The following is a 21,237-nucleotide window of genomic DNA, read 5'->3' on the forward strand; positions in this document are numbered from 1 at the left end:
GATGGAGACGAGATAAGAAAGAATGATGAATTTAATCCCGTGGGCGGTCAACCGCCTTGCTTTCTCGCGGCGGCCGTCAAAATAATTTTTCTACTTCTTGAAACCTTCCCATCGTTTCCCTATTCCCTCCAAGCGGTGGGTTGGATATCTACAATCATCTCTTTTGTTTTATATACATAAGTTTTTGCCATGTTGCTCTCCCCCGGAAGAGCCTGCAGCTCGGTCTGCAGGACCCCAGCGGTCGCCGATCGATTGTCCTTCTTTTTCTTATCGTCCACCTCTTCCGCTCACCTCCCTTTCCACTCGACCTCTCAGTCCAGGTCCTTCCACTCGACTCGTCGCCGCTTGGACGCCCCTCGAATTTCCTACCGTGTTGCCGCCTCCGCGTCCGGTAAAGGCCGTCGATTCCACCCGACCAAGAATTCCTACAATTTCACCCCCGACCTGTCCGCCGTGGGCGTAGCCACGGACACGACCGATCCCGCGATCCGGCGCAAGCGGAGACCCGACAGCGGTGAGGACGCCTTTTTAGTCAGTCGCATCGGCCATGAGGATCGCCGATCTGTCGCGTTCGCTGTCGCGGACGGCGTCGGCGGCTGGGCCGAGTCCAAGGTCGACCCGGCCGACTTCTCGCACGCCCTCTGTGGCTACATGGCCCAATCGGCCCTGGACTGGGAGCAGCCGGCGGAGCAACTGCGCGCGAAGAACCTTCTCCAGGCGGGCTACGACAAAGTCGTCGCAGACGATTCGATTCGCGCCGGCGGTTGCACGGCATCCGTGGGCGTCGGGTTACCGGACGGACGCGTTGAACTGGCCAATCTAGGAGACTCGGGGTCCGTCCTCTTGCGACTCGCCGCCGTGCACCACTACTCCATCCCACAGACCCACGGCTTCAACACCCCCTACCAGCTCAGCATCATCCCGCCTCGCATGCGCAAGCAGGCCTCCATCTTCGGCGGCGCCTACCTCGAGGATTTCCCGCGCGACGCGGCCGTCACGAACCTTCACATGCAGCACGGCGACGTGCTACTACTTGCAACGGACGGCGTCTTCGACAACCTGAACAACCAGGATATTCTGAAGCTTGTCACCAGCCGCATGGTACTGACCGGAGCATGGACGGCCACGAGCAGCACCGGTATCAAACCCTCCGATGAGCTCGGCCTCCTCACTGGTCCAGACGGACTGGCGTCGTTGGTTTCTCCGCCCTCTTCCTCCTCTTCGGAGAAACCCGTTAAGAAACAAGAGGACCAACCCTACACCCTTCAATCCCTTATTGCGTCCACCATCGCGGGAGAAGCCAAGCTCGCTAGCCAGGATTTCCGACGTGACGGTCCCTTCGCCAAAGAAGCTCAACGGTATTATCCCGGAGACTGGTACCGCGGCGGCAAGGTTGATGACATCGCGGTCGTGGCCGTGGTGGCCGTGGATGAGGGAATCCAGGCATCGTCCTCATCTTAAACGCACGTCACAATTCTTTCCTTGTTTCAACACCTTTTTTCTTATATATACATACCTCTTCTTCCTTGATCTTTCTCTTTACGAGATCAATATATAAACCAACGATACGATACGCGGCAGAGATCCTGAACGGCGCACATACAACCAACACACAGCACGGCGCACTGTACTCTGCATTTCTGGACGGTTCATATTAAATAATAGGCTTTTTTTTTTCTGGATTTTCTTCTTTCTGTCGTCTTTCTGGGTCGGTCTTGCAGGGTTTTTTTTTTTTTTTTTTTCCTACTGTGTTTCTTTATTTAAATCGGGCGGGTCTGACTGTTCTTTTTGTTTCTTTTGTTTCACTTGGCTTGGCTGGTTGTCTATGGACAGGCATGGAGAAGAAAAACTCGGGTATTATTTTATTATAGACGATAGACAGTCGTTCCCTTTGCATAAGAGAACATGGCATCTGAATTACCTTCACCACACCTACTGGCATCTACAGCTACGGTGTCAAAATCAATGGGAATAAAAATTCAACATTTGAATAGAACAGACTGTGAATGCTTCCTACTCGATCGTGTACTGTGCATATGTAATCAGAATGCCTGGGGAGTGGATTCAACCCCCAAAAAGGGAAAATGAAGTGAAGAAATCACAGACACTATTCAAGAGTTGATAAAAATGAACATTCTTGATGAAAGAACGACGCAAAAAAAAAAAAACCAAGGTAAAAAAAAAAAAGAAAGGCAGGGAAAGCGACCCAGGGAACCCCGGTTCGGCAAGCACGCTTACAGAAACTTCCAACAAAACGATAATAAGGATAGGGCGGGGGCTTGTCTTGATCGAAATCACTGGACTTCCATCTTATATTGTGCAGGGCCTAGGCAGTGGAAAGAAGGTGTACATCTGACAAGTGAGATAGGGCTTGTCGGGCAGGGATTTAAAGATCGCAAAACAAAGATTTTAAAAGACTTTTTCTTGAATTGGTGAGATTCTCGGCTTCATTTGCTCAATCCCAAAAAAAGAAAGGGGGAAAATAAATTAGGAAACAGGAAGAGAGATACAAACACTAGCGACACAAAGCCAAGATAAGCGAAACAAGAGAAGGGGAAAGACGCAAATTAGACTGCATGCCAGTACGGGGAGATAAATGGAAAACAAACAACCATGAACAAGAAAAGAGAGACAACCGAAAGCAGGCAAGCCACTCATATCTATGCAGCAGCTTCCGCGGTCTTTTCCTCGGACTTCTCCTCGGTAGGTTTCTCCTCCGTGGATTTCTCTTCATTTGTCTTGTCTGCCGTGGCTGCATCATCCTTGGTGACCGGCTTGTCAGATTCTTCCTTAGCTGGTTCAGGAGCTTCCGACTTCTCCGCAGCATCGGCATCGGTCATCGGCTCATCCTGAGGCTCAGCAGTATCTTGCTTGCTCTTGGGCTCGTCTTCCTTCTCTCCCTCAGTGTCGGCCTTGGTGGGGGTGTCTACACTGTCTTCCTTGTTCACGCCGTTGGCCTTCAGTCTGTCGTCCTTGTCCTTCTCATCGGTGACGCCAGCCGGGGTGTCCGCATCAAGCACGGTCTTCCACTTGGACAAAAGATCCATGGCACGGCGTCTGAATTGGAATTCCTCGTCGCGAGGGATGGAGCTGAGCTTCACAATCATTTTCAACACCTTGTTGATCTTGGTGGCACGGATGATGGCAACCTCTAGATCGCCGTAGTTCTCCAACTTGGTGAAGTAGCCCGACATTGTGGTCATTTCTTCCTCCTTCGGGGGTTGGTCGCGTGAAATGAAGCCCTTTTGGAGCTTGTGGCGGACGAAAAGGACTAGACTAAATTAGCAAACTAAGTACGGGTGGCTCAACGCTATCAGGGGTACACCGTACTCTCTTTCTCCTTCTTGTCCTTGGCTTCCTCCGGGTTCACCTTCTTCTCGGGCTCCTTAGATGCGGCAGGGGTACCCTCTTCAGCCTCCTCACTGGCCTTGCTAGCTTTCTTACTGCTGGCGGTCTGCCTGGCCTTGCTCGAAGCGGGGGCCTTCTTCTCGCTGGCCGGAGTCTTGGGAGTGGTAAGCTTCAGCTTGGTACCGGTCTTGGGTGTTTTAGCAGGCTGGACGAGAGGGACGCAACGTCAGTTCATCAATGCAAAAGTTTGACAGGTCTTATCGGGCAAACTCACCTTCTCCTCGCCTTCGGTTTCAGCATCCTTCTTGCGCTTCTTTGAGCTTTTCGACTTCTTCGCTCCCTCGCCTGCGTCTTCCATATCCACATCCTCATCGTCGATGATCTCCATACTCTTGCGCTTGTTCTTCTTGGCCTCTCGCTCGGCCTTAGCGTTTGCCTTTGCGGCCGCCTGAGCTTCGCGCTCTTCCTCCTCCTGCTCCATGGCACGCTGGTGGTCCGCCAAAAGGTTCTTGAAATACGCAAGGTCGTTACCCTCGCTGGCAACGGCATAGGCGGCGAGAAGCAACTTCGACTTGCCCTTCTCCGATACTTGCTTGCAGGCTTCGGAGTCGATGGGGCTCAAATCGGTGTTGGGAATCCAGGCGCTGGCGTAATCATTAGCTAATCTGCCCGACATACGTTAAATGAGGGGTAGGTAAGGTCTACTCACAACTCATTGGTCTCAAAGAACATGATGGGGAAAGTCCTCTCGTGGGCACGCTTGCCGCCGTCGGCGTAGTCCTCCCTGTAGCTACCGTCGGGTCGGCGAGCGGTCACGGGTCGCGAGCTCAGGAGAGTCTGGGGGAGGATCTCTTCGTCGCAAATGATAGACGGCCAGGGGGGGAAGCTTCGAAGACGCGCGAGATAGTACTCGCCCGGTTTCGCGTCCAGGTGGGTGACGCGAACTTGCGACTTCCTCCTGTTGAGCTTGGATTTGTGTTCCGGGACGGTACCCGTGGATTTACGCTTTGAGCCGCCGGACTTCTTGGCCGATGCCGGAGTTCCGTTGGCTTCTGAAGCCGCAGGAGCTTCAGGCTCGGCCGCGGCGGCAGCGCCCTCTTCCGATTTCTTCGCGTCAGTTGACTCGGCGGGCGCGCTGGGCTGCTCAGCCGAAGCTTCGGGTGATTGCTTCTTCTCTTCAGAGGCGGTAGCATCGTCTAGTAGGAAAATCCGAAGAACTTGAAGTCAGCGCCCCATGTCCAATAATAACACGCACGCGCACTTCAACACACACGGTGGGTACCAAACGGAAACAAGGTTCTCCGGGGAGGTGCTTACCAGACGGCTTCTCCTCCGACCCATTAGCGTTCTCTGCCTTGTCCTCCTTCGAAGGCTCGGATGCCGATTCCGTGGCACCAGCTTTGGGCTCCGGAGCGCGCTCAACCGGCGACTCAGCAGCGGGTGCTGCGGCAGGAGTGTCCTCAGCCATGATGCGCAGCGGAGCTCGATTGAAAAAGTAAGATCAGGAGATAATGGAGATCGGAGCTTTTTCAATGGGGTGGAGGAAGGATGGTGGGGAGGATGATGTGGGAATGGGGGAGGGGAAAAGAAGGAGAAGAAGGGAAGAAGGGAAGAGGAGCGAAAGAGAAGTGGTGGAGAAGGTCGCGACGGGAGGCGGGAAGTCGAACAACGCGTGCGCTGCTTCTTCCGGCGGCCAAAGGGGGAACCGTCACCGCAAATGACGCAACGTCTGGTTCCAACACAACGGAATAGAAATAGAAAAAAATTCCAGGAAGACGTCAACCACGATGTCTAATAGCCCGGTCACGTCTTCACTCGTCTTTTCACCCGGTAGTCCGTCGTCCGGGATGAATCCTGTCCCTCACGCGACGTGCAGCAGTCCCCAGACGCCAAGGACTCTAGTAGACAATCACAACCACCAAAGAAAGGGGTCGATGTATCGGGACAAGAGAGGAGGACGTCAGATCACACCCCGTGCGGTGATGTCCGCGATGATTGCGCCGGACAGAAACAATGGAGATGGAAGACTGGTGAACAGCCGTTGACAATCTCGCAGTGATCGACGTAGCGTAGCTACTGCAAAGAGTAGAGTCGCGGTTTTTGCGTCCTCAGACAAAGCGACGGAGCAACGAAGAAGATTCCTAGGGATCACGTTCAGCAAAATCATTGGAAATGTTTCGAGGGAAGCAAAAGCAACTCACCTGGTGGCACAAGCAATGGTTGATGTTAACAGTGACACCCGAACGGAGAGCGACAAGGAAAGCCCCACGATCGCAAAGGTCGGTCGACGCACGAAGACAGAGGGGGCGATTGGGGGGAGCGTCTTCAATTTAAGTCGGAACTGGAGAGGAACGAAGAGGGAAGAGGGAGGGAGGAGGGGAGAGAAGTTTGGAATCGAGTTAATTACTGGGGATCTCCATATTATTATTCATTCTCGCCCATCCCCTTCTGCTTTCCCGCCTCGCATTCACTCTCCGTCCGGGACATTCATTCCCTCAACCCTCGACAGAGCAGAAAAGATGCTGAAATCTTTCTTATTTACGCAGTCGCCCCTCTATAGGGTTCGACAAATTTATAGAATATTAAACAAATCTGTCAGACCCTGAATATTTACACTCTATACAATACTCAACTCTGATCAGATACGCCTAACATGAGAGAAAAAAGAAACTCTTCATCTACATGAGGTGCGATACCCCAGAATTTATTGACCAACAAACAAACGTGAGTCTCCTGAAAGCCAAGCACCCAAAAAAAAACTGAGAGAAAAAGGTCACTTCGACCGTCACAAAAGTGTCAGTTGGGAATAGTGAATCATTAAACTGGGCCTCCCCTCGAAGGAGGTTTATATATACATGCGTTCCTGGTAAGAATAAAAAAAAATCGGAGGCCGTCAAGGATAATTAGGATGCGGAAGAATAGTATAAAAACAAGAATTCTCAGGGATCGAATCAAGATAGGGCACCCTATTCCAGAGTCTCGTCATCGGACCAAACATCGGCGCTCCCAAAGCCCTCCGTCGGTTCTGGTTTGTGTATACGGACCACCCACAAGAAATAGTCCTCTAACGGTAGCAGATACAGTAGGATTCCGTTGAACCTCCATCCCAGAGCGCAGACCACTGCCCCGGCAATAGCGTCCAGAATGAAGTGGTTCGCCGTGGCCACAATTGCCGCCAAAATGATGAATGGGTAGGAGAAACCCACAAGCAGACAGGCCAGTCGACGCCATGACGGGATTCGCAGTCCAAAACACCGAGTCAGTCCGATTGACCGGCGATGATGAGCAGGTAAGGGGATGGTCATAATTGTCAGCCCGATCATCAGAGAGTATCCAAAATGCAACGAAGGCATAGCGGCTTCATTACGATCTTAATTAGCCGAGAAGACGATATAGAGCGGAGAATCGGCGAAGAAGGGGCCTCTTACCGTATTGGTTACAAAATCGATTCTCCGTCCACACGCTGCCTGCGCCGTTCACCCCGTGCACTGTGTCCACGAAACCGTAACTGCGTCCCAGCTCTCCATCGGGGCCCTCCGTGGTTTCATCGCTCAACAGGCGAGGTGGCATACAGGGCCACAAGGTAAACACCACGAAGGCAAGAAGATTGCACACGGCCAGCGTCCGTCTCCGAGCTTGATAAAGAAGCGGGCCCGCCGGGGACCCGCTCTTCACGCCTCGAGGCTTTCCGAATTGCGACTCGTCGGACCTGTTGCGGGTGGTGGTGTAATAGTAAAGCCAGACCAGGAATGCTATGGTGCCGGGTATGTGGATGAAGGAGTATATCCAATTGGTCCATGTCATAAGCTTAGCGTGCCGGAGAAAGAACTGCTGGATCGGAACCTCCCAGTATACCCCGAGGGCTTCCTCGATACGAATCAACTCCAGCGCATGTTTTCTCGCCACGTCCACAGTTCCCTCCCGAAGCGTGACGGCCGTGAATGCTCGACCCAGCTGGTATGTCTGCGTTGTTATTTCTGGTCAGTTTTTCATCTTGCTTCAGGGCCTCTCTCCGAGGACACTGGTGGTCTGGAGATCGATCAAATGACGGCAGAAAATGAGAATCAGGAAGATGGAGGCGATACGCACCCAGTATACCAAGGCCCAATACCAGCATTCGGCGAGGAACGGAAGTTTTCGAAGCAGACGACTCAAGAAACGGTCCTGAAAGACGACGGTGTTTGGCGAAGTCACCTCGAACGAGTACGAAAACAGACTGATTCGCCTCCGGTGCCACGAGCTCTGTTCGGGCTGCAGGAGGGACGGCGAGGCAGAGCGACGGTCCAATAGGCCATCCTTTGCGGTTGGCGTGGAAATGCCCGATTCCACCACATCCGGAGATTCATCACGAGGCCAGGCGCCTGACCGGCGTCGAGTCCGGCGCGCCGTGGAAAAGGAACCAGCGCTGCGATTTATCCAAGTGCCGCCAAAAAGAAGCACGATAACCACCAAGGGTTCCAAAACTGCACCGGCGCCCATGTCGAGGCCCTGACGATGGGTGGGAGACGAGAAGGGGGGGGGGGGGATAAGATAACCAGCTTAGGGCGAAGTCGCGGGGAGAGGAAGAATAGCGAAGGGTATCAAATACTATCGGGATGCCAATTGCCTATCTATACAAGGATAGGACCAACAGGAGGGTTACAGAAAGCGAAAGAGAAAGGAAATGCTCGTCATCCTAGCCATGCACTAGAATGACGAAGAGGAAACCAGTTGGAGCAAGGAAAAGGGAAAGTGAAAGGGAAAGAGAAGAGAAAGAGAGACGGTAAACGAAGGTCAGGCAGTACTAAGTACAATGGTCGGTCCGTTGCCACACTTTCTTGACGACCCGATCAATTTTATTATTATTGTTGTTGCTTGGAATTATGCACATTCATTCGGGGGTGGGGGGGAAGTACATACATTTACAACCCATAAGGTAACAGTTACGGAGTTCGAGCGCTTGCCAACTTCTTCGTGCTTGACCAGGGGAGAAGAGCATTATTCGCTGGCACCGATGGAGCCAGCCAAGAAGAGCACGAGATTTTCTTTTTTTGGTCACTCTCTTCCTTGCTTATCAATGCAGCTGGATTCCCCCAGACGGAATACTACGGTGTATGAGATTCACCACCGGCTGGAAGGAGCGACGAGTCCGCCCTACGTAGGATTACGGCCCTACTAGCGGCTTGGTAAAACCCTGGCAGACTGCTCTCTGTGGCCCGTGAAACCAATAATAAGAAGCAGGCGAGCAATCTAATAGCTCGAAGGTGGGACGGGTCGGATTCCATCTTGGCCGGCTCTGATTAATATTTAGCGTTGCCAGTGCCAGCTCACCAAACAAAACACGGTAAGCTGCCACTCGAGCATTTGCCTCTTCTGTGATTGGGATCTGTTCAGGGAGGATCAAATAAGAGGTAGTACTCAGCAGAACCGTACTCCGCTCTGTAATTCCACGAACTGTTGGTTGTTGGTATTGGTTAATGTGTAACCACAGACTGGATCAGCCCTGTCGGAGTGGAACTGCTTACCCAGTCCTAGAGTTGGTACTAGTTAGTGGAACACCTGCAAGGCCAAGCCATGCACGAAGTAAGAATTATGAATCTCCTTCATAAAAATCGGCCCAGAACTCCGAATACAAGTGCGAATGCCAAGATTCTCAGACTTACAGTCCGCTGTTCCGACGATATATAACCCCTCTCTCGCCCTGGAGATATTCTTCGTTGGCGGGACCTGATAGCTCGAGCCCGTTCAGATATTGTCCTTTTTTTTGCCCCTATCGCGTTATTCTGACAGCCTGCTAATCACCAATCACTAGGACCGAGTCAATCCGGTCAGATCAGTCTTGAATCTACGGAATTGCTTCCTTCCATTGCCGTGACCGTCGGAGGCGGAACCCCTTCGGTGCCGACCATCTCCGTCAGCTCCGATGATTAACGTATTTCACTCCCGAGCGCCGCACCTCCCGCCAATTCCTGCCCATGAGCTAAATACTAGAACCTCTATCATTTAAGCAATTGCATTTCTGCCTAAAAATTAATTAGGAACTCGATTAGGACATTGCAATCGCCTATGTCCTAGATTATGACAATCACTGCAGCGCGGTAGCGCTCGCACGCGCGGCCCAACTGCAGAAAGCGCTGGGTCTATAGGAAGCGCATCTTGAGCTTCATAGATCTCATTCTCGCGCTGAAATCGTTCTAGACCCTCTTGAATAGCTGACCCCTCTGTAATAGCTATCTGCCTAGTAGAACGCTTTCTTTTTTGAAGCTGCTTTTCATGACAAGTGCGTAATTCACGTATTTCTTCGCGTGCAAGAGTAAGCTCATTAAGATGTAATTCAAGACCTTTAATAAGCTTATCAAATCGAGTTTCTAGCGAAGATGAAAGGCTCTGCGTACGCGTTTTAAGTAGCTGCTTCACGGTAGATGCCTGCTTTTCAAGCTGCCTCGTAGAGTACGGTGTCTTAGGCGCTGAATTGGTTGATCGACTGCCTGATAGTGTAAGGGTTTTTAGTTGAATATTCAACTGACTGAGCACCCTATCTGGATTCAATGGAACCAGGCCAGTGCCTGCGAAGCTATTCCGAATAGTCTCTGCTTGAAAAGCGCGTTCACGAGCTTGTGGAAAGGCCTTTAGGAAATTAAGCTTATCAATATGATTGATTCCTAAGCGTGCTTATTTTTCCACTAAATTCCCGTACGCTTTTTCTAAAGGCGCAAAGCAGCCCACGTCCAGAGGCTGAAGCTTGTAAGAAGAATGAGCCGGCATACAGATAGGAATAATATTATTCTCGCTGCATATCTGGTCGAATTGAGGCGTAAGGTGGCTGCCATGGCCGTCGAGAATAAGAAGACGATATCTTCCAGTTGTACGACCAGTAGTAGTAGGAATAAAGAGATTTTGAAGCCAGCGCAGGCCTATCTCATCAGTAGTCCATCCATGAGGACTAACTTCAATCCTACTATCGCGTGGGAGCTTAATATCTTGATACCAACCCTCTATATGGACCTTCCCTTTGAAGATCACACATGGAAGGGCCCAACCAGTAGAGTTGATACATTCAATCGAAGTAACCCATTCTCGAATGCCTGGCTGTACGAGAGATGCCTTTCCATAATAATCAGCTCTAGTAACTACTTGAGCAGTAGTTACTAGACCCATAGCGAAGCTAGTCTCGTCAAAATTGTAGATATCTTCCTGTGCGATCTCATGCTGCATTATAGTGATTTGTACGCGATCAAATCACTCCCTAATAACCTTAGGGTCTTCGCATTTCGCTCGTTAAAAATCGTAGCGTCGAGTATAGCGTATTTTTAGCTCATTACGTCGTTTAATAAACTTAGAGATCCAGTTCTCTCTGACTGTCTGAATAGGCGTTGTACCGCGCGCAGCAAGAAAAATATCGGCCATTTCTCGTATATGCAAAGGTCGGGGAGGCGCTCCACGTCGATCTAGCGATAAAATCCATTGTACAAGCGATTCCTCTTCATTTTGAGTTATTTTATGACTGTTGACGTGTATTTCTGAGCGTGTAGGTATACCGCGTAGTCGTCTGCGGAGGGTTGTTTCGGAGATATTGTACACGCGAGCTGCTTCACGAATACTAGAGATTTCTGCTTTTTTTTAAAGCAGAAACTGCTAGTATGGTCCTACCCTCTTTCTCTTTCGAGACTTTTGAAATTTGACGCGCTTTTGGAGGCATTGTAGGTAGTTGAATGAAGGAAGGCAAGACGACGCGTAGATTTTTGATGAGGTGCGGCGCTCGGTGGTGGTGCGGCGTTCGGTAGTGAAATACGTTAATGCTGAGGTTATGCAGGGTATACGTGCCGACGCATAAAGAAGCCGTAGAGGAAGGCTGTAACTCCGTCGGCGATGACCGATCAGAGGAATCTGACTAATTGCGATGATCCTGAAGGTGGTTGTAGAGAAGGACTCTTGGGGTTCTTCCCCGGGGTGGCAGACGTGGAAATGCTTGGCATGTTGGAACCTCAGGCATCCCAGCTTATACCCACTGCCCAGCGATCCCCCTGACTACACCAGAGTGACTATGACCAGGCATGCAAGACTGATCCGGATCCCGATGATCAGGTTTGGCTCTGTCTCGGGCTCTGAACTCTTTGGCTCTTCGCTCTTCGCTCTTAGTACGGCACGAACTACGATGACGTCATTGGGATGCACTGTCGCCATGTTGACTTCATCGTCTTCGATTCAGAGTAGAACATTACTGTATGGGGTAGCCATGGGGTATGCTTGTTGTGCTTCTGCTCACCATTAATGGTGTCTTGTTCCACAAGTGAGATAACCTTTACGTCAGTCAAGCTCACACCACAGCCGGCGACTGATACCCGAAGCTCTCCAATCTGGCTCAATTGATAGTATATATCTATAGCTACGATCTGAAAACCAGATGCAGTTGATCATACCAATCAATGAAAACCACTCACTACCGACCAATTGAATTATCCATTGTAACAATACAGCTCTCATATCCCAGTTAATAAAAGGGGTTTCCATTGCCACGATGTTGTCAGTGCCTCAAACCGCCGCCGCCGCCCGAAACATGCTTGGTCTCGCCTCACGGCAGATCCCCAAGGTCGCCGCATCAACAGTGCCTTCTGTGCGAAGCTTGTCGACTAAGAATAATGCAGACAACGATGTGACTTTGCTCCAAGACAAGAATGGGTTTGGGTTCGCCCGGTCGAACCCCAGACCCCCAAAGCCAAGGAGCAAGGGTGTCACTGAAATCAGAGGCCCATACTACTCGGTATGTCTCACCCAAACGACTCGTGCATAGACCTGGGAGAAGACGTGCCAAACTAAATGATGGGACTCAGGTGATGGGTAAGAGATATCTTGCCGATGTGCTGGAAACGTAAGTTAGCATTGACCGCAGGTACAAACAAGTGTTAACAATACATGCAGCATGGGAACGCACGTGGATGGATTGAAGTTCGCAGGTGGCTCATTCTCTCTATTCCAAGAGAAGCCTCTGAGGGAACTGATCGAATTGACTCATGAGCATGGTGTTTATGTATCGACGGTGAGCATTTCACATCGGCCTGAGCAACGATCGATGGGTTCTAATCGCTATACGGCACCAAAAAGGGCGGCTGGGCCGAGCATCTTCTCACGCACCCAGACCCGAACGCCGTGTTCGACAAGTATCTTACCAAATGCAAAGATCTTGGGTACGTTGATTCCCCTTGGAACCCTCGTTTCCCCCCCATGACATTTCTAACTCGTGACATTTCTAATGTGGTCTCCTAGATTCGATGTCATTGAACTATCGTCCGGCTTCTTGTCCTTCCCAGAAGATGACTGGCTCCGTCTGGTCGACAAGGTCCATTCTTACAAGTTGAAAGCGAAACCTGAGTTAGGGATTCAGTTCGGCGCTGGAGGCGACACACCGGCTTCTGGTCTCGAGGCAATTGGTACTTCCGACCCCGGCAAGCTGGTTAACCTGGGCCAGAAGTTCTTGAAAGCCGGCGTTGAGCGCCTGATGATCGAGTCTGAGGGCATCACGGAGAACGTGGAGTCGTGGCGGACCGACGTGGTGTCTAAAATTATGAAGGAGCTCCCATCTGAGCGTGTCATGTTTGAAGCAGCGGATCCCAAGGTATACAACTGGTATATCCGTGAGTTTGGCATTGATGTCAACCTGTTTGTCGACCACAGCCAGATTGTGCAATTGTCATGTCTCCGACACGGGATCTGGGGCACTGCCGATACCTGGGGAAAGATCGTGTCATTCCGGCCTTAAGCTTAGATACTAGTTTGATATACTGTAGATCGCGTATTCTGCAGGATAATATAATAATTGATGTATAAGTATTCTATCCACTGTAGTGATGCGGAATGGAGCTCGAGGACGCCTTAGTCAGCCGCGGAAGCCGCTCCGCGGCGAGTCCGGGGAAAGCAGCGCAAACCTTCGTAACTTCTCAACTTCCAACGTCCAACCGTCCGTCGCATCTCGTTTCTTTGATTCATTTGACCCCCCCGAAAGAGATGTTAAACTCAGGCCTCGGCTAGTCTGGCTGGGGTTCTGTTTCGATTTTCCGGTCGCCCGCAACGGCACGGCCCCGCGATTCGATAACCTCGATCTCCTCCGAATCCGATCTGCCTTTTGAACGACATTCAATCCTTCGTGTACCATCATGCCAAAAGCTATTACCACCCCCGGGGCCAGACTGCGGTGCAGGAGAGCATGCGACAGCTGCAAGCGGAGAAAGCAGAAATGTAACGGAGAACAGCCATGTACAATCTGCGTCCAGCGCCACAAGGAACCGGAATGCCATTTCTCGGACAAACCAGCCCGCCTCCTCAGGCCTAGTAGCCAGTCTAAGGAGACGATGCTGCTCAGCGAACATATGGTGTCGACACCGCAGAGGGAGACGGCCATGGACCGCTTATTGAATTCGTTAGAAGACCACAGTGCCAACCTCGAACAACAGGCTGCAGATGATAAGGAAGGTGCAGCACCGGTACCGAAGGTGGCCAGACTGCTTCGCGATGGTCAAGGAAAATTCATGTACATCGGAGACTCTGCGAGTTTATCCTTCCTTCAGAGCGTCCGTCGCATTGTCTCTTCCTCAATTGGCAATTGCGAGTTTACGGAGGATACGTCGCGCCATTCGATGCTCGAAGCCTTCCAGAGTAGCTCCACCACCCAGACTGGGCCGTTAGTTCCGCCTCCCAGCAACGAAGAGGCCCAGCGCCTGGCTCGTCAGTATGTTCTAGCTACTAGTCCCCTGCTGGATCTGTTTGACCTAGATGAATTCCATCCGCGGCTTGCCAGCTGGGTCGAAAATCCCACGGGAGACGAAGACACCGTGAGCTCCATCTTCTACCTCGTTCTTGCGATCGGCGCACAAGTATCGGACACCAATCAGACTCTGGCCGAGCAATATTTTGTTAGCGGCCGCCAGCTAGCGTTCTCGGCTTTCACCGAAACCCCTAGCAGCTATACCATTCAATCATATGTATTGATCTCGATGTACATGCTAGGTGCTTGTCGGCGCAACGGCGCTTTTATGAACCTCGGAATTGCATTGAGGGCCGCCTATGCTGTTGGGGTTCATAGGCGAGATGCAAATGCGTTGTTCTGCACGCGAGAGCGACGAGCTAGGGAACGCGTTTGGAAAAGTCTACGCATGATGGACCTCTTCCTCAGTGCCTCTCTGGGCCGCCCTCCTGCCACATCCGATTTTGACTACGAGTCCCGCGAGGAAAATCTGCTCATCAGCGAGCAACAGCGTCTCCAGCCTGAAGAACAACTCTCGTTGACGGTGGTCTCACTAAGCCGCATTTTCGAGCGAATCTTGACCGAGGTCTACATGAAGCAAGTTGTTTCCCTCAATGTGGCTGACGCGATATCAAATCAGCATCGCGCTTGGGTCCGAAATCTCCCTGCTTTTCTGCAGATGCAAACGGAACGACTCGAAACAAATTCCCTCGAGACCACATTAGCTGCGGCCCATGTTTTCGGCTCCTACTACTGGTCCATCATTCTTCTGACTCGGCCGTTCCTTATTTTCCGGGTATCGCAGTATGTGAGAAATAAAAGCGACCAGGGTTCTTTCACCGAGCCCAGAACAAGCAGCTCCCGCATTGCTCTTTTTGCCGATGCGTGTGTCTACTCGGCATTGAGAGGACTGAACATTGTTGACGGACTCTCTCGATACAAATCTCTGCCGCGACGATTGCCCTTTCTAATCAATTCGGTGTTCAACTCTGCCATCGTTCTGGGGGCAGCCTTCTTCGCTGACTACGACAATTTGCTCCCTCTTGAAGAAGGCATGGGCAAGGCGGAACATTTCCTCGGTCTTTTCGTCCCCCATGATCCGCATGCGTGTCGCTTCTACCAGATCATCAAATACCTCCGTGCTGCGGTGGCCGAATACGTGCGACGACGCAATCGCCAATGGATGAAGCGTCGCAGCAGACAGGTCGACCAACTCTTCGGCCAAGTTGGGCCAGCACATGAGACTGGCCCCACAGATAATAACGACGACAGCAACGTCCCACTCACCCGCCCAAACGAACCCACCGTCCCCTCTCCCTTGTCACCCGATAAATTCACCGGCTCTCTCCCTCAACCACCCGACCCGACGGCTGCCGCGACAGCACACCCGGACAACGACATCTGGGACGCCCTCTGCGGCGGGACCGAAGGCGCCGCCGCTGCCGCTGCTGCCGCCTCCCTTCCCTACGACACGGCTATTTCAACTCTCACGACCACCGGCATCCCAATCGGTTGTTCGCCAGGTGGTACCATCCCCTCCGGTCCGCAAATAACCGATCGGTCCGGCATGACCGATGCCCGCGGCCAGACCCCGCTGTCGGACGTCATGCTCCCGGATAACGGGCTCCTTTATATGGCCGAGGACCTCCCTGTGTTTGGTATCTGGGAGGATACTTGACCTTATCCTCCCCCTTTTTTTTCCCCCTCTGCCCCATCTACATAACCCGTGCATATATACCCTATCTTCTTTTCAACTATTCATACATATACCTACCTCTCTTTCTCTATCCAACGGATATTGGTCTTAGGCGCACATATCGCCTTGACAAACCACATACGCGAAACTTACTATCTAACCTCTATTTTTATCCAATGATACCTTGATGACTACCTACTATATGACAACTTCATGCCTGGGCTCCTCTGATCTTGGGTCATTTAGGAGTTGAATGACGATGAAAGATTCGGCAAGGCGCTGAGGGCGTTTTAGCAGTTTGAATCAAAGACGAGATGTACATACATACATGACATGACACACCACCAACTACTATTGGAAACCCTTGAACATATATCAAATGTGACTTGACTTTTGCGTACATTTTTGTCTGAAAAGTGGAATAAAAAATAAAACACAACCTATATGTACCGTACATACATACCAAAAGATAGCAAAGAAACAACAGAACGGAAAACGAACGATGCGAAAAGAAAGGGAGAGAGAAACGAGAGAGAAGGCCCATAATTAGAAATATCAGAGAAAATAAAACTGGAATAGAAGACATGCAGACGCAGGGGAAGGCGCAGAAAACAAGTCCTCCAACCAGCACAACATGATAAAAGTATAGAACAGGAAGAGGGTGCAACAAAAAAGTAATGAAAGAAACCGATGACATGGTAGATGAGTAGAACAAAGGAAAAATGACAAGATGGGCATGTCGGAAAGCTGCCGCAGTCTTCCAAAATTACGTATTGCCTCAAAACTGGCAAAGGGGGAGGGGGAAGGGGACAAGAACATGTCTAGGTCGCTGAGGCCGCGTAAAACAACAGAAATGGGAGAGTGTATAGACGAAAAAGAAAAGAATTATCCTCAGGGCATTTGGTTCAGAAAGCGACGATGAAGTAGGTGGGCCATGACTAGAGTTGAATACGCATTACAGCGTGAGAGAGGCAGATCAAAAGAAACACAACAGTTCATATCCATGTTGCGCGTGCAATTCCGCCAGCGAAATCCGAGAACGAGGTATAGTAGAAGTCATGTGCCGCAAAGGAAAAAGAGATATATACAGCAGAGTTGAAATCAGAAGCCAAACGGATTCGTGGGCGCTAGTAGAGTGAAACATGTTAGTAAATATGACTCTGGAAAAGGACAGAGGGAGTGAAGTGGAAGCTTACTGGCTTGAGAAAGATTGGCCTTGAGACCGGTTGGCTGTGGAGCAAGCTTCTTGGGAGCCTCGGGCTTGACACCAAACCTGATCGATGGGGGTGGGCCGGTCTTCTGCGGTTGCAGCGGCGTCGCCGTAGGCTGTTGAGGAATTGGCGGGATCGGGGGCGGCGACGCATTGTAGGGCATACCACCAATACCATTTAGACCGGTAGGTTGAGGCTGCAAGGCTGGAGGAAGGACGGAATTGACACCGGTTTGCATCGGCTGCTGCGGCTGCGGCTGAAAGCCTCCAAAACCGGTGGGCTGGGGCATAAGTCCCTGGAACCCAGTCTGTTGCTGCTGAATTCCGAACTGCGACTGTGGCTGGAACCCGGTTGGCTGCGGCATCAGTCCATTCTGGAATTGGTTCTGGGGCATAAAACCGGTCGGTTGAGGCTGAAGCGTTGACTGGAAGCGCTGTTGATTGAGCTCGGCGAGACTCTGTCCGGGAGGCGCAATTTGCGGGCCCGCTTGAGGGATGCCTGTAAGTTGAGGCTGCAGCGGAGTGGCTCCAAAAGAGTTCTGCTGCTGAGGGAAATTCTGAGGAGCCGAAAGGGGTCGCGGGGGCGGAGGTGGCAGCAGCGTGTTCTGACCCAAAGCCTGCGGGGCCTGGGGACGTTGTCTCGCGGCCTGCTGAAAGCCGGTCGCTTGAGGGCTGAGCCCTTGCATGTTGTTCTGGCCGAGTTGCGAGAAGAACCCCGGGGTGGCTCCGGTCTGCTGTGGTTGCTGTGGCGGAGGTTGAGACACGGGCACAGCGGTGGGCTGGGCTTGAATCACGGGTGGGGCCGGCGGGGATTGGGGAGCAGGAGCAGGCTGGGCAGTAGGAGTGGGCTGGAGCGGAGGATGAAGGATCGATAGATCAGCCAATGCTCCGGTCAACTGCTGCTGGGACGGGGCCTGGGTCGTGGCAGGCGAGGCCGCAGCAGGGGGCGAGTTTGAAGTAGCAGCAGCCGGCGCAGTTGTGGCAGGCTGCTTCGGTTGCTTGACCTCCCATGCATCATCATCGAAGCCTTGTTTGACCGGCTTCTCGGTCGCAGCAGAAGCCGGGGGCGTTGCGTCCGGGTCGGACGGTGTAGATGTGTCCTTCTGCTCGAAAGCCTTAGGATCAACGACGTCGTTGGTTTGAACGGCGGGAGCCGGTCTGCCCTTGCGAGTGTTGTTACGCAACGTGCCCCCCGGTCCAGAAAAGAGGCCACCAGGAGATCCATCCTCGCCGTTGGCGATAACTTCTTCGCCACCGAAGCTCACATTGCGCAGCTTCGACTTGCCGCCAGTGCGATTGAAAATCGTGTCCAGATGGCGCATCACTCGTAGGATATCACCCTCCTTCAAACCAAGCGTGCGAAGAACCTCGGGGGTGATTTCCGGAAGAATAGTCTCGTCCATCGAATCTTTGATGAAGTTCTGGGAGTATCGCTCGCACTGATGAGGACCAACGCCAGCCTTCAGGAAGAAATCGAACCAGTCGTAGTCCGACTGCTGGAAGGAAGCTCCAGCTCCAGCGCCAGCTCTTTTGGCCTCGCCCGAGGAACGAGCGGGCTCGGGTTCAATCTTCTGAGACCGACGGCGAATGTCGGATAGAGGCTTGTCCTCATCCAAAGACACGCCAGTGGCCTTCTCCACGAATTCCAGATCCTCGACTGACATCTTGGTGATTGGGACTGCGATTTTGACGCCGTTCATTTTATGCAGATGGATTTTGCCGTCTTGAAGGCCGATGAACTGAGCCTCCACGGTAAAGGTCTTGGTCCGGTCGGTCCAATGTCTCGTTTTGTTGGGATCCGGTTCTATCAATGGCATTAGCATGATCGACAGCAACGACAGATGAAAATAGCAAAAGACTTACTCGCTTTATGGCTGCTTCGACTGTCGCGTTTCTGTCGTCGCAAAGCAAGCGATCGTCAGCATATCTAGCTCTCCAACATGGGGTAATTGTTAAAGAAACTCACCTCAGGGCTGCGCGTGTCCTTCGGTTCAATGGTTGACTTGCGCAACGCTTCCTTGGCTAACCTAGACTCCTCGATCCGATTCCGTTCGACATTCGACAAGCCGGAGTCCAATGCGGGGGACTGACTGGCCGTGACGCCGGTGATCTCTACATAGCTGCTTGGAACCACGCCCTCTTTGCCGTTCTTCAAGCGCCGCACCATCCACCACTCCTCGGATTTGGTGTCGTCGAGGATGATGACATCGTCACCCTGCGCCACGGTCACCTCGTCATCACCCTGAGCCATAAATTCGTACACCATTTGTCCCTTCTTCTGGCCGCCGCCACCTGATCCGGCCGCGATCACCTCCCTCAAACCCTCTGCACGGTAAGCCCCCGAGATTTCGCCCAAAGCGGAGACAATTTCGCGTGCGGTGTCCTTTGCTCCGGCATGGAAATCGATACTTCTACTGGGGCGAACCATATCGACGAAGACATGCTTGCCCTCAATCGAGTAGTGCGACAGCTTATCGGCGGTCCATTCCTGGTCCTCGCCGTCATCTTCGGGCGAAATGAAGATGGTGCCGGTGGCCGCATTGATTCCCAGAGTTGTAGGTTTCTTCTTTCTCTTGCCCATCACCTCGACCATCTCATTGATATTGTAGATGTGATATCCAGAGGGCGAGCGCGGGGCAGGCTGCCCAACTCTGTTGTAGGGAGGAGATTCCTGTACATGACCTTTGCGATCGCTTGCCTGAATGGAAGCAACCCGAGGTCGTGGTGGCGGAGAGGGCTCCGGCGGGAGATCGAAACGCACCGGGGAGGAAATCTGTTCCGACGGGGGACGCCGGGGCAAGGCCGGGGGCGGCGGAGAAGGCTCCCTTCGGTAGCTTTCTTCGGGCTCATAGGTTGGCTGAGGCGGAGGCGGAGGGGGCACAGTTCGGGGGGTCTCCGGCTGCGTGGGGGATGCATGTTGCTGGTGGATGATGTTCGCAATTGCAGCGGCAGCCCCATCTTGGGGGGGCCTGTCAACGGCAGGGCTGGCAATGGGCTCCGGGGTTTCCTCCTCTGCGGGCACCGCGGCTGGTCGTTGTGGAAGACTGGGAGGGGGGGTCTCGACTGGGGGAGACGAGATGGCAGGTGGCGTTGGAGCATGGGCGGACTGCGCTTCTATTTCGATGTAATTTGCAGGGGCAAAGCCGAAGTCCGAACCAACACCAACTAAGGTCCAGTCCGGATCCGACGTGTCGTACACCATCAGCTCCGCATCTTCCGAAAAGGATACCTCCTCGTCCGTTTGGCGCGTGTAGTCGTAAAGCGCTTTGGCCGCGTGGATTGGTTGAGTCTATAGATGAGAATGGACATTGTCCCCGGTCAGCAAATGCAACTTTCACCATTACCTCGGTGGGTTCTGTCCCTCCAATCAACTACCCCTGAGTGAGAACAACCATCAACAGATTCAGCCACTCTCCCAGAGAACTCCAGCCACTAGGACCATTCTCCGCGCAAACCGACCAGCAGAAGGGAATCTTCAAACGTGGGTTCTTACCTCCTCGACATAGTTGTTCGGCACCAGACCTTCAGGCTCGTCCTCGTCGTCTCGTTCCGCCTTCTTCTTGGCTTTCCACCAAGCATCCTCGTCGCTTTTCTCCAGAATATACAGTAGGTCTCCTTCGCGAAGCTCTAATTCCCCCTGCGCCTGGGGATGGTAGTCGTAAATGGCCGAATATACACCTAGGAAACCCATCTTGGGCAGCAATCGCTAGCAAAGCGACGACCAGATTTCAGCAGCTGCGGGAGGGGTGGGCTGCTGCAGGCAGCGTTCCGAAACGAACAGGTGTCACACAGAACGGGGTGTTGGATTCCAGTCTGTTAGGAGGTCGAGTGCGCGGTAAAGCCGGAGGTTGGGAGGAAGTGGATGGGCCGGTCGGGGGGGGGGGAGAGGAGGATAGTCGAGGGTGGGTGGAGGACACCGACAGGCTTGGCAGTTCCCAGGTACTTAAATGAGTTAATTAAAGACTAGTCCTCGATCTAGTCCCGGGGGGGGGGGGGGGGAGGGCGATGGATGTAGGAACGACCAGGAACCCGCGTAGATCGGAGAGGGGAGGGAAGTGAGGAAAGAGAAGGAAAGGGAAAGGGACAGCGTCAGTCAAGGCGAGAGTAAAGAGTGGGGAGAGAAGAACGAGAGCGTGCGTAATAAGGAGTAAAATGGGGTGTTCGTCGATGATCCCAGAAGGCGGTCACGTCACCTTTTCTGCACCTTCCAGCCTTCGATTCTGGGGAAGAATTGTCCGAGTAGCTGGTGCCTGCCAGAGAAGTCTC

General features: G+C 52.4%; 6 protein-coding genes across 6 annotated transcripts; 3 read left to right on the plus strand and 3 right to left on the minus strand.

Moving 5' to 3' along the window:
• Nucleotides 1-189: 189 nt before the first annotated feature.
• On the plus strand, nt 190-1,461 carry ppmA (type 2C protein phosphatase PTC7; the record flags this gene model as incomplete). Its single annotated transcript, XM_053096389.1, has 1 exon — nt 190-1,461. One exon carries the CDS (start codon nt 190-192, stop codon nt 1,459-1,461), a length of 1,272 nt encoding a protein of 423 aa, XP_052959551.1.
• Nucleotides 1,462-2,660: 1,199 nt separating this feature from the next.
• KD926_000482 (PWWP domain protein) lies at nt 2,661-4,816 on the minus strand (the record flags this gene model as incomplete). The annotated part of the gene is made up of 5 exons (XM_053096390.1): nt 2,661-3,271; nt 3,331-3,553; nt 3,623-3,992; nt 4,058-4,565; nt 4,666-4,816. The coding sequence occupies 5 exons, from the start codon at nt 4,814-4,816 to the stop codon at nt 2,661-2,663; spliced, it is 1,863 nt and encodes a 620-aa protein (XP_052959552.1).
• A 1,498-nt stretch (nt 4,817-6,314) lies between these two features.
• On the minus strand, nt 6,315-7,827 carry KD926_000483 (phosphatase PAP2 family protein; the record flags this gene model as incomplete). The annotated part of the gene is made up of 3 exons (XM_053096391.1): nt 6,315-6,706; nt 6,777-7,311; nt 7,438-7,827. The coding sequence occupies 3 exons, from the start codon at nt 7,825-7,827 to the stop codon at nt 6,315-6,317; spliced, it is 1,317 nt and encodes a 438-aa protein (XP_052959553.1).
• A 4,018-nt stretch (nt 7,828-11,845) lies between these two features.
• Nucleotides 11,846-13,084, plus strand: KD926_000484 (phosphosulfolactate synthase; the record flags this gene model as incomplete). Its single annotated transcript, XM_053096392.1, has 5 exons — nt 11,846-12,088; nt 12,159-12,196; nt 12,247-12,364; nt 12,430-12,512; nt 12,592-13,084. 5 exons carry the CDS (start codon nt 11,846-11,848, stop codon nt 13,082-13,084), a joined length of 975 nt encoding a protein of 324 aa, XP_052959554.1.
• Nucleotides 13,085-13,478: 394 nt separating this feature from the next.
• Nucleotides 13,479-15,743, plus strand: KD926_000485 (putative C6 transcription factor; the record flags this gene model as incomplete). Its single annotated transcript, XM_053096393.1, has 1 exon — nt 13,479-15,743. The coding sequence occupies one exon, from the start codon at nt 13,479-13,481 to the stop codon at nt 15,741-15,743; it is 2,265 nt and encodes a 754-aa protein (XP_052959555.1).
• A 1,119-nt stretch (nt 15,744-16,862) lies between these two features.
• On the minus strand, nt 16,863-20,662 carry KD926_000486 (cytoskeletal protein-binding protein SLA1; the record flags this gene model as incomplete). Its single annotated transcript, XM_053096394.1, has 5 exons — nt 16,863-16,888; nt 16,958-18,775; nt 18,835-18,865; nt 18,938-20,260; nt 20,465-20,662. 5 exons carry the CDS (start codon nt 20,660-20,662, stop codon nt 16,863-16,865), a joined length of 3,396 nt encoding a protein of 1,131 aa, XP_052959556.1.
• Between the last annotated feature and the right edge of the window lie 575 nt (nt 20,663-21,237).

Source organism: Aspergillus affinis (genome assembly GCF_023601865.1).
Source record: "Aspergillus affinis strain CMG 70 chromosome Unknown NODE_10_length_487445_cov_86_957759, whole genome shotgun sequence".
Classification (NCBI taxonomy): domain Eukaryota; kingdom Fungi; phylum Ascomycota; class Eurotiomycetes; order Eurotiales; family Aspergillaceae; genus Aspergillus; species Aspergillus affinis.